This window comes from Engystomops pustulosus, chromosome 7 (assembly GCF_040894005.1).
Source record: "Engystomops pustulosus chromosome 7, aEngPut4.maternal, whole genome shotgun sequence".
In the NCBI taxonomy this organism is placed as follows: Eukaryota; Metazoa; Chordata; class Amphibia; order Anura; family Leptodactylidae; genus Engystomops; species Engystomops pustulosus.
In genome coordinates this window covers 35,423,157-35,435,411 of record NC_092417.1, presented here as the reverse complement: position 1 = coordinate 35,435,411, position 12,255 = coordinate 35,423,157, and the positions used below count along the sequence as shown (strand labels likewise).

Here is a 12,255-nt window from a genome sequence, read left to right as displayed (position 1 = left end):
ATGGTCTAAAAAATAGTGAAAAAAAAAAGAAAAAAAAAAGTTTAAAAAATAAAAAAAATTAATAAAATATTAAAAGTTCAAATCACCCCCCTTTCCCTAGAACGGATATAAAACATAACAAACAGTAAAAATCACAGACATATTAGGTATCGCCGCGTCCCAAAATGCCCGATCTATCAAAATATAAAAACGGTTACGGCCGGCGGTGACCTCCGAGGCGGGAAATGGCGCCCAAATGTCCGAAATGCGACTTTTACACCTTTTTACATAACATAAAAAATGAAATAAAAAATGATCAAAATGTCGCACAGACCTCAAAATGGTAGCAATGAAAACGTCGCCTCATTTCGCAAAAAATGACCCCTCACACATTTCCGTGCGCCAAAGTATGAAAAAGTTATTAGCGTCAGAAGATGGCAAAAAATTTTTTTTCTTTTTTGTACACATTCGTTTAATTTTTGAAAATGTATTAAAACACAATAAAACCTATATAAATTTGGTATCACCGCGATCGCACCGAACCAAAGAATAAAGTAGGCGTGTTATTTGGAGCGAAGAGTGAAAGTCGTAAAAACTGAGTCCACAAGAACGTGACGCACGTGCGTTTTTTTTTCAATTTTTCCACATTTGGAATTTTTTTTCAGCTTCGCAGTACACGGCATGTTAAAATAAATAACATTACGGGAAAGTAAAATTTGTTACGCACAAAATAAGCCCTCACACAGGTCTGTACACGTAAAAATGAAAAAGTTATGGATTTTTGAAGTTGGAGAGCGAGAAATTAGCCGAAAAACCCTCCGTCCTTAAGGGGTTAAAGGAAATCTACTGCATGGATTCCGAGGAGTGGATAATTGCTAGTGACTTCACCCCCCACACCCCTTCCAGAGCAATTGAGGCTTATTTGCAACTGGAGATGCTTTAGTAAGTATTATCTGGATGGTAGATTTCCGGCCATCGCATCAGGTTTTTATGCTGGTTCTTGAGGGTAGTTCTTTGAACTTTTCATCGGTTCCAACAAGGCTGCACATTATCACAGCCCAGCACTAGCACTAACCACCACCGGGATCAGAGTAGCTCTGATCCTATGGACACCACAGCCCCCAAAAAAAGGATTTCATTATGCAAATGAAGGTCAATACAAATACAAAAAAAGCCCCAATAAATTTTGGTATTGTTGTAAGTTATCTAGGATAAATCCAGAAGACTTCAGTTTTGCTGGGTTTTTAAACTTGCTGTACAGAAAGGGTTAAAAGTTAAGAAAAATCTACCATTAAAGCCCATCATGATAAACCATGGGCACTTACTCATAGATCCAGGCACCGGGACTATGATAATCTTATATTTGTTACCCATGGCCACCTTTCCTTATAAAAGCAACCTTTAAAATTATGCTAATGAGCCAGAAAGGCTGTGGGAGTGCTGCTGCAGTGTAACGACATCGCTAATGAGGCTCTGGTAGCACCCGCCCAGAGCCCTTCAGGCTCATAAGCATATTTTTAAAAGCTGATTTTAGACGGAAGACGGCCATGGATAACAAATACAGATGGTCTCCTACTTAAGGACACCCGACTTACAAACGACCCCTAGTTACAAATGGACCCTTTTGCCCACTGTGACCTCTGGTGAAGCTCTCTGGATGCTTTACTATAGTCCCAGACTGCAATGATCAGATGGGAGTTACATGGTCCCCGTGGGAGCACAGAGTTATGGGAGTTACATGGTTGCGACGGGGGCTGCAGGGTCGCGACGGGGGCACAGAGTTATGGGAGTTGCGCGGGTCCCGACGGGAGCCCAGGGCTCGTAACTTTTATTGGATAAATGGAGGCTGCTGCCATGTAGTCTATGGGCAGTTTTAGTGATTCCCCAGCGTCCCCCTCCCCTCTGGGCACCAGGGACTAGTAGTATCCTGTAAGGGGTCTCATTCACATGTACATTTCCATCACGTGCGTGCGTGCGTTTAGCTCCTGGCCCCCCTCCCCGGTACAGCTGGGGAACTTGTAATGAACGACTCCTTGATTTAATAAAGCCCAATTATTGCTGCTGTTTATCTGCTCATTTGGAACATTTTGGGATTCAGCAAATTGCAGCGCTCCCGGCTTTTCCAATTTCGAGAGCTGCTAATATCCCCATCAGGCCCTGAATTAATAAAGCACAACACAAAAATCCTCTTCCTAAGGAGATTATCATTACACAGCGAGCCTGCGACGCTCCCCACAACTTGTATGGAGCCAGTGATGGCAGCGCTCCCCTCTGCGGGGCTTCTCCTGGGCCGTGGTTACATTTTTGAGGCTTTTTTTGGGCAGCTCAGGAATATGTTACTAGTCCCATGCTTCAAAAAGCCATATGGTGGGAAATTGTGAGCAACTTCAATCCCTTTATATTTCCCTTCCTGGACCCAGCGGCGATGTACTTCTATGTCGTCCATGCTATGCCCTACTGCTTTTCAGCGCTGAGAATGGATGTGGGGCTGCTCTTTAGTCGGATGAGTATTTGCTAGTAAACATGGATTCCCCTAATGGAGATAAATATAATTAAAAGAAACCTGTAATAAGTGTCCTATCTGCAGGCTGCACATTCTAGAGCAGAAGGTACAATCTACCCCGTTCTTCCTGCTATATAACCTTTTGTCCATGTATAGGACACTGTTTAAAATCTGCTCAGCGCCCCCTGCTCTATAACATGCTGCCTGCAGATAGGACACTATTTACAATCTGCTCAGCTCCTCCTGCTCTATAACATGCTGCCTGCAGATAGGACACTATGTACAATCTTCTCAGCTCCTCCTGCTCTATAACATGCTGCCTACAGATAGGACACTTTGTACAATCTGGTCAGCTCCTCCTGCTCTATAACATGCTGCCTGCAGATAGGACACTTTGTACAATCTGCTCAGCTTCTCCTGCTCTATAACATGCTGCCTGCAGATAGGACACTATATACAATCTGCACAGCTCCTCCTGCTCTATAACATGCTGCCTGCAGATAGCACACTATTTACAATCTGCTCAGCTCCTCCTGCTCTATAACATGCTGCCTGCAGAAAGGACACCATGTACAATCAGCTCAGCTCCTCCTGCTCTATAACATGCCGCCTGCAGATATGACACTATGTACAATCTGCTCAGCTCCTCCTGCTCTATAACATGCTGCCTGCAGAAAGGACACCATGTACAATCAGCTCAGCTCCTCCTGCTCTATAACATGCTGCCTGCAGATAGCACACTATTTACAATCTGCTCAGCTCCTCCTGCTCTATAACATGCTGCCTGCAGAAAGGACACCATGTACAATCAGTTCAGCTCCTCCTGCTCTATAACATGCTGCCTGCAGATAGGACACGATGTACAATCAGCTCAGCTCCTCCTGCTCTATAACATGCTGCCTGCAGATAGGACACTATGTACAATCTGCTCAGCTACTCCTGCTGTATAACATGCTGCCTGCAGAAAGGACATTATATACAATCTGCTCAGCTCCTCCTGCACTTTAACATGCTGCCTGCAGATAGGACACTTTGTAGCTGTGAAGTTAGATTTCCAGGTAATGTGGCAGTTTGTATTCACCCCAATGTCGTCTTTTTGTTATTTTTTCAGATTTGCCAGAGATTCTGCGAGAAGTTTGGGGTGACAATGCTCCGTGCCTGGTCTTGGTGCCTGTAGTAGCACTGGGTATATCAGAACGTCTGCACCTGTCTATGTGGCTCAGCTCTTGATCTTATGGACTTATGACAGAAGTGTTTACAGCATCGGACCGGGCAGGAAACCCCTGTACAACGGAATGGAGGGGATCATTCATCACCCGGTTACTCTGCACTCATGGGCTTTATTATATATATATATATCTCCCAGTGATCATGAAAACTAAATCTGGTTGCACAGAACATATACATTTCCTTCTACACTGTGGAGCATCTGAAATTGGGGGGCAGCTCCAATATTAAACAGGCGGCCATAAATGAATACTACATGTGGATATAAGAAACATGCACTATATGTAATAAAATAATGATTTTTTTTTTCGTGCTTTCTCTCTTTCCTGCTTTAAGAGTCATTTCTAACATGTGGTACTGCTTCTGCTATACTTAGTAAGGTGCTGGTAAAGTCTATGAAGGATATTATCAGGACTTTCTGGCATACAGGCCCTGAAGTAATCGCAGTTACCGGCAAATCACCAGTAATTATTCATTATTTCCCCCTTTATGCCACCTCCACGCCAAGGGGGCGTAACTGGAGCAAAGCTGCTGGCAAATTGGGCTGGAATGGGCCTTTTTGTCCTGCGCCCGCACACTTGTTACACAAATGAAAGTTTGCAGGACCTGCCGCAGCTGCCTGACTGGATGCTTCAGGAGGCCGGAGCCGTCTCATGTATCCGGCGGTGCCAGAGGGGCAAGGAATCCATCATACACTGCCGCTTGTGCACCCCCTATAACTACCATATACAGGCAGTCCCCGGGTTACCTTATATACTCGAGTATAAGCCTAGTTTTTCAGCACAAAAAATGTGCTGAAAACCCCAGCACAGTTTAAATATATCTAAACTCACCTTTCCGGCGACCCCTGTATATCTTCTGTGCGATCTGTCCGGCAGTGGCGGCAGGCTATATACACTGGGGCAGGGTCCGGCAGGCTATATACACTGGGGCAGGGGCTGGCAGGCTATATACACTGGGGCAGGGGCTGGCAGGCTATATACACTGGGGCAGGGGCTGGCAGGCTATATACACTGGGGCAGGGGCTGGCAGACTATATACACTGGGGCAGGGGCTGGCAGGCTATATACACTGGGGCAGGGTCTGGCAGGCTATATACACTGGGGAGGCTGTGACCAATGCATTTCCCACCCTCGGCTTATACTCGAGTCAATAGGTTTTCCCAGTATTTTGTGGTAAAATTAGGGGCCTCAGCTTATACTCGGGTCGGCTTATACTCGAGTATATACGGTACATACAAGATAGGGTCTGTAGGTTTGTTCTTAAGTTGAATTTGTATGTAAGTCAGAACTGTATATTTTATCATTGTAACCCCAGCCAGAATTTTTTTGGCCTCTGTGACAATTGGATTTTGAAAATGTTGGATTGTCCTAAGAACCAGGAGTAACAATAAAGCTTCATTACAGACACCTGTGATAGATGTTATAGCTGTTTTTTGTAGCCTAGGACTAAAGTACAGTAACTTACCAACATCCAAAGGTCCGTTTGTAATTAGGGGTCATCTGTAAGTCAGGTGTTCTTAAGTAGGGGACCGCCTGTATACTCAAGTATAAGTCGAGTTTTTCAGCACTAAAAAATATGCTTAAAACCCCAACCGCGGCTTATACTCGAGTCTATTAAAATAATTAACTCCGTACTCACCTTACCGATGCCCCATGCAAGTCCTCCTCTTGCTTCTGGGGCTCTTGGCCCCATCTTTGGGTCCACGCTGCTGGCACACACAGAATGATGTCGGCAAGCAGCTGAAGTCATAGTTCATGGGCGGGGACTCTCATCAGAATGTGGGTGGGGACTCTCAGCATGATCCCTCTAGTGCTTTGAGCTGACAGTGTGTTTAGATTATCAGGGTAAAGGGTTTATATGCACTTCAATTTAGCTTCTGAAGATTCTTCTAGTATCTGACACAGAGAAAGGGAGAGGAGACAGATCAGAGATAATGAGATCCAAGAGATGCTTATAACACATAATGGGGATCACTTATCTTTATTTTTCATCGAGTTTTTTTCAATCTTTTTTGAGACTTTTTTTTTCAATTTTTGCACCATTTTGGGGACATTTTGCTATGTCTGTCGGACATTTATCTTTCCATGTTGTCTAAAATTTGCAATATTTTTGTCGCAAAAAAACTCCAGACAAAACCATACTGAACTTAATACATTTGTGCCACATTTTTGAGACATTTGTAACAAATGTCTCAAAAAGAGTTTTTAAAAAAACAACAACATACATTTAACACAAGGAAAAAGTGAGATTGTCTTTTTTGCATCTGCTACTTTGATAATTTATCAAAGGCAAAAAATAGCCAAAACAACCAGAGATAAAATAAGTGACCCCAATGCCACACTTTAGCACTGTTACATATGAGCTATAATACACACACACAGAGTGCCCCCCTGCTATAAAGACATCATCTTGCCTGTAGCTAGTACATTATGTCTGTGCACACTGCTGCTTACATGTAGAAAGTGTCTGTGTGTGAGCTTGTCTTGTAATGCAGGGGGGAGGAGCAGAGATCACACTGTATTGAGCAGATAGGAGAAGCTATTCATAAGAAGTATCTGCCCTGCCCAATCATAAAAATCAGAAGATTTACAGTCAGATCCTGGGGCAACCCAAATTGTGTACACCAGGACTGATAGAGACAGGTTGGAATTATATCTGTGAAATGCTGTATTTTTGTTAACCGTGAGTTAGAGAGTGTTATATATGTGTTATCCTGAGTATATTTGAGAATCTTGTCTTTGTGGGAATACCCCTTTATGGGTCGGGCAGGACAGATTTTCCTCATGAATAGCTTCTCCTGTCTGCTCCCTACAGTGTGTCTCCTGCTGCATTCCAAGACAAGCTCACACAAACAGACTCTCACACTTGCTTCTGGCAAACAACAAGTGAGGAGAGTAAATCTACAAGCAAGATAAGATCTTTATATCAGGGGAAGGAGGTACAGCAGAGCTGAATGTGTGATATAGTTAAAGGGGTATTCCCATTTCAGCAAATCAATATTATTGTTTGTATTATAAAAAGTAATACAAGTTCCCTATATAACTTCTGTATCAATTCCTCACAGTTTTCTAGATCTCTGCTTGCTGTAATTTTATAGAAAGTTTCTATGTCTCCTTCCAGTGGACTGAAATCTGAACATGGTCACACAGGTGCACGGCTCGTTATATCACACAGCTCTGATTACTCTCTGTAACGAGTTGTGCACCTGTGTGACCATGGTCAGATTCTGTGCACTGGTAGCAAACATCGAAGCTTTCTATAGAATGACAGCAGAATTGAAACCGAAAGCATATTGGAAAATTGTATACGTTTTTATAATGCAAATAATAACATTAATTTGCTGAAATGGGACAACCCCTTTAAGTTAGCGGAGTTGGAGAGTGTCATTGTGTCATGCATCTCAGGTCTGTCATCTCTCTTTGTATGTGTCAGATACTAGTAAAATGTTGAGAAGCTAAATAAAAGTGTAGATAAACCAAGTACCCTGATAATCTTAGCACATTGTCAGCACACAGCATCTCATAGCACAGAGAAATCATGAAGGATATGCTTAGAGAGCCCCTGGTAACAGCCTGGGATCTTCTTACACTGACCATCACTGAGTGATAGGAGCTAAATCAGCAATAAAACTGAGTAAAATTATACAGTAAGTGCTTACAATTTATGTTTATAATATAAACATCACTAGGGGGTTAAAATTTGAGAACTTTCTTTCATGGACAATCACCCTGCCAGGACCTTATGATAGTATATATGAATATAAAATCAAGGTCTTGACAGGGCGATTGTTCATGGACAGTTAAGATCACATGACCCTCCATCTGCGGCCATTTTATCTACAGGAATCTCTGGCTGATGAGGTAAAAGACAGGAGGCTTCACTTTACATATCAAGAAAGCGGAGCAGAACTAATTATAGATGTATATTGGTAAATTACCTCATATAGATGAAGTAAAGTGACCAACCCCTTTAAGGGGGATTTCTATGACCTATTCGATTGTCAGATTGGTGGAGGTCAACACCCAGCACCCCCACATATCAGTGGAGGGGATTTGGAATTTGGGGAACAGCAGGAATTGTAACTATGTATTATGTATGTACAGTGGACGGGGAGGTCATTTCAACGAGTGCAGGTGGAGAATCTTATGTCAAATATCCCAAGGAAAAATGATTTATGATGATATCCTGTATGGTGCGTCACCAGCGGGGCACTACCCAGGCTTTATATGCTGAAGGTTTCCTTCATTTTCAAAAACGCTGAGCAGGAAATAAATTCTAGACATTTCTTGTCTTCTCTCTGTTACAATATTCAGATTCTGTGAAGCCTTTTCCATGATCTCACTATGTATGAGTGCTTGAAATTTCTTAGCTGTCATTTTCAATCTGTATTTTGCAAAGAACCACCTATAGCAGTGTTTCCCATCCTTCCTAATGCCGTAACCCTTTAAAACTGTTCCTCATGTTGTTGTGAGCCAGCAGTCACTGTGATGCCCCATATTATCACGGTGCCTGCTGCCAGTAGTCACAATGATGCCCACAGTAGTCAAAGTGATGCCATCAGTAGCCAGAGCACCTGCCCCCAGTAGTCAAAGTGATGCCATCAGTAGCCAGAGCGCCTGCCCCCAGTAGTCAAAGTGATGCCATCAGTAGCCAGAGCACCTGCCCCCAGTAGTCAAAGTGATGCCATCAGTAGCCAGAGCGCCTGCCCCCAGTAGTCAAAGTGATGCCATCAGTAGCCAGAGCGCCTGCCCCCAGAAGCCGGTAGTCACAGTGATGCCCAAAGTAGACAGTGGTCACAGTGATAACCCCAGTAGTCGCAGGAATTCCCTCAGTAGCCAGCAGTCACAGGGATGATTCCAGTAGTGCCAGTGATGCCCCACAGTAACAAGTAGTCACAAGAATGTCCCCAGTATTCATGGTGATTCCCAAGTAGCATATGTGGAAAAAAAATTCTTACCCTGCTCCTCTGCTTTTGCTGCCTTTTTCCGGATCTGCGTCACATGACATCACCCGCCACCCTGTGCCTGACCATCTTTGGCCATAGATCACCGTAGCCTTTGACCCAGCACAGGTGGATGCGTTATCACATGTTGCCTGCAAAGTATCTACTATCACACAGACCGTAGAGCAGCGGCTCCACTGGCACAAGTGGATTCTATATGCCCTTGTAGTGCCTTAATTGGCAACGTAAGGAGAGCTTTTACTTCCTGTACCTAGTATTTCCAATGCTGAAGTAGTCATCTTCTATTTCACCACATGAGGGCAGCAGTGAGTGGAGCCTTGTATGTGAGTTGTGTTCCATGTGAATGTATTGTACATTGCAGGTCAGTACAGGATGCTGCATCATATCAAGTAATAGTAAGGATACTCCAATTGTATGTGTCATGATGACAGATGTGCCGTCCTGTTATCACGACACTCAAGCTGGTATACAATCCTTCTTATGTGAGCTCTATGCCATCAAACAGTATGAAGAAGGGAACATACATGGAGTAATGAACAGAGAACAGCGACTGATCACGGAAAAATATAGGACAGAAATATTTTCCAGTATTACTCTCCTGCGCGCAGCTGTATGCTCCACCATATGTTCATGTGCAAGGAGCTTACCTTTTGGAAAGTTAGCCAGAATAATAATAAACTATATGGTAAAATGTGTACTAAATTTTACATACTGGAGCACACAAGCCAAAAAAAAAATCTGCCACTATACAAGTTAGATGTCTTGTTCTCTATCTCCTCCTGACAATATTACTTTACACCAAAGTCATGGATGAGACCTGCTGCCACTGTATTTTGTACAGGCTTTCCCATACACTGCTCACTTCAGGAGAAAGGAGAAGCGGAGGAGATAGCAGAGAGAAGCTATTGAACTTATTAAAGTATATTAAAAAGTTGACCATTGTTACCTGTTCTACTCATCCCTGCAATACACAAAATATTGATTCAAAGTTTAAGTTACTCTTTAAAGGTCTCCTCAACGCTGCCGTGTTAGTGTGTCTTATTGAGTGTCACCATAAAGGACATCTATCATCACTTTAGCCGGACTGGTGACCGCGCAAGCTGCGCAAGGGACAAGTTCTATCGACTTCGCAAGATTTCTTACAAGCTGGATGACGTCACTGGAGGCCGGAGAACTGCGACAGAGAGGAGTTATGCACGTCAATTAGCCAGGAGCGTGCATAAATTACTGAGGGGAGGAGCTCAGATAATGCGACCCGGAGCACCTCCAGTACTATTTCCTAATTTTATAATGTCATTTTATTAGTGATTCTGGAGCCTGGAAACAAGCTGAAAGAAGCCAGGTACAATCATGAGTTATAGGACACTGAAGTGGTGATAGATGTCCTTTAAAGGAAATCTATCATCAAAATCCAGCCTGATAAACCAGGGACACTTAGGCCTCTTGCACACTAGCGTTGCGTTTCACGTCAGGGTGCAATGCGTGAAAAACTGACGTTTTGGCTGCGTTTTTGTTCCATTTTTCCTTGGAGTAATTTGCGTTTTTGCGTTTTTCACGCGCGTGTTGTTAGCGTTGTTTTTGCGTTTTCTGCGCATTTTTGACGCGCATTTCAATGGGAGACTCGAGCAGTTTTCAAAGGGACCATGGTTTGGGATTAAAATGTGTTATTTAATTGAAAAATAATGTCTTCTGATAATTTGCAAACATCTGCGATCTATTCTTCACTGTTCCGCGTGTATATTATCTCCCGACAATTTAGCAGATGTGAAGAACAGTGAAGAATAGAATAAAATCATTGTACACAGTGAACACAGTGAACACAGGATCATTTAAGATAAAAACACAGTGCAAAACACAGTGCAGAATAGATTACAGATGTTCGGCACATCTGCTTACTTGTCGGGAGATACGCGCGGAACGCCGCGAACAAAATAGCATGTGAAGAACAATATATATGTGTGTGAAGAACACATTGCAGATGTTTAAATACATCTGCAATGTGTTCTTCACACATATATATTGTTCTTCACATGCTATTTTGTTCGCGCCGTTCCGCGCGTATCTCCCGACAAGTAAGCAGATGTGCCGAACATCTGTAATCTATTCTGCACTGTGTTCTGCACTGTGTTTTTATCTTAAATGATCCTGTGGTCACTGTGTTCACTGTTTTTATTCTATTCTTCACTGTTCTTCACTGTGTTTTATTAATTAAATGATCGTTCGCGAGCAGGGGAAATAATGTTATTCTGGTCACCTAGCAACCCTTACGTTTAAAACGCATTGCACTCGCATTGCACTTGCAATGATTGCGAGTGCAATGCGTTCTTGATGCATCTCCATAGACTTGAATGGGGCGTGAAAATTGCGCGTGACTCGCAAAAATAGAGCATGCTGCGATTTTGACGCGCGTGCAAACGAACGCAAGCACGCGCGTTCAAAACCACGCTAATGGAGAAAGACCCATTGAATACAATGGGACAGAGTGCAATGCGAGTTCTGAGCGTCAAATGCACGCGCAGAACTCGCGCGTGAAAAACGCCAGTGGAGAACGGGCCTTACTCATAGATCCAGGCACCGTGACTGTGGTAATCTAATTATATTTGTTATTCATGGCCTCCTTCCTTCTACAATCAACTAATCTACAATTATGCTAAAGAGCCTGAAGGGCTCTGAGGGATATTACCAGAGCCTCTTTGTGCTGCAGTTTCACAGGCTATAATCTCGCAGAGTGGGAGGGGGAAAAAGATACTGCAGAGTGTAACAGCCTGTGAAGCAACAGCACAAAGGGGTTGTGGTAACACACCCAGGAGACCTTCCGACTCAGTAGCACAAGTTGATTTTAGAAGAAAGATAACCACAGTCACGGTGCCTGGATCTATGAGTAAGTGTCCCTGGTTTATCATGATGGATACTGATGGTAGATTTCCTTTAAGGTAACACTAACATGGCAGCAGTGAGGATATACATGGCTGATCTGCATAAATCTCTGAAGCCCTTAGAATTTCTTGGTATAAATGATGTCACCCTCTTATTTTTTGATGATAATTAGACCCGCGCTATCAAGAACTCTGCCTATAGTTATAGCGGTATTGCTGAGCCTGGTATAGGTCAGTGCTGTATATATCATACACCTCCTGCAGGGCACTAGTTACCTGTGTTACCCGGTGGCTACTCCACAAATGTCTCAATATGGCGTCTAGTCAACACCTGCAGGACTGTCCACATTATTCATGGTTCTGATTCAAAGCATCTCAGGAGCAGAGAGAAAAGGTCACTGCACCGGAATCAGACTGTAGGAAGAAATGACTGCGCCGGTGACCTCTCCCCTGCTCCGGGTCCAGTTTGTGAATACAGAACAGAGAAATGTAACGTTAGAAGAGGTGGATGTCCATGGAATTATCCGTGACATGTTCTCTGGTGCAATCATAATGAGGCCTGCAAAAATCATCTAGGAAGGGTCGATGGGTTGTTCACAAGCGATGGGGATCAGCAGCATATACTTTATATGTCACAGAGTTTTGGGTTGTGTAGGTTTTGCACTTTGCACTATTCAGTCTTGTGCACCTCTGCTGACCCCTAG

The 12,255-nt window shown here is 43.4% G+C and overlaps 1 protein-coding gene across 4 annotated transcripts in view; it reads left to right on the top strand.

Annotated features, from left to right (window-relative positions):
* Positions 1–4,018, top strand: part of DPH6 (diphthamine biosynthesis 6) — a 47,480-nt gene extending 43,462 nt beyond the window's left edge. For all 4 annotated transcript variants that reach the window (XM_072115431.1, XM_072115428.1, XM_072115427.1 and 1 more), the window contains exon 15: positions 3,594–4,018. In XM_072115431.1, coding sequence (XP_071971532.1) covers positions 3,594–3,712 — 119 coding nt within the window. In that variant the 3' untranslated portion in view covers positions 3,713–4,018. The remainder of the gene's footprint in view (positions 1–3,593) is intronic.
* The last annotated feature ends 8,237 nt before the right edge of the window (positions 4,019–12,255 follow it).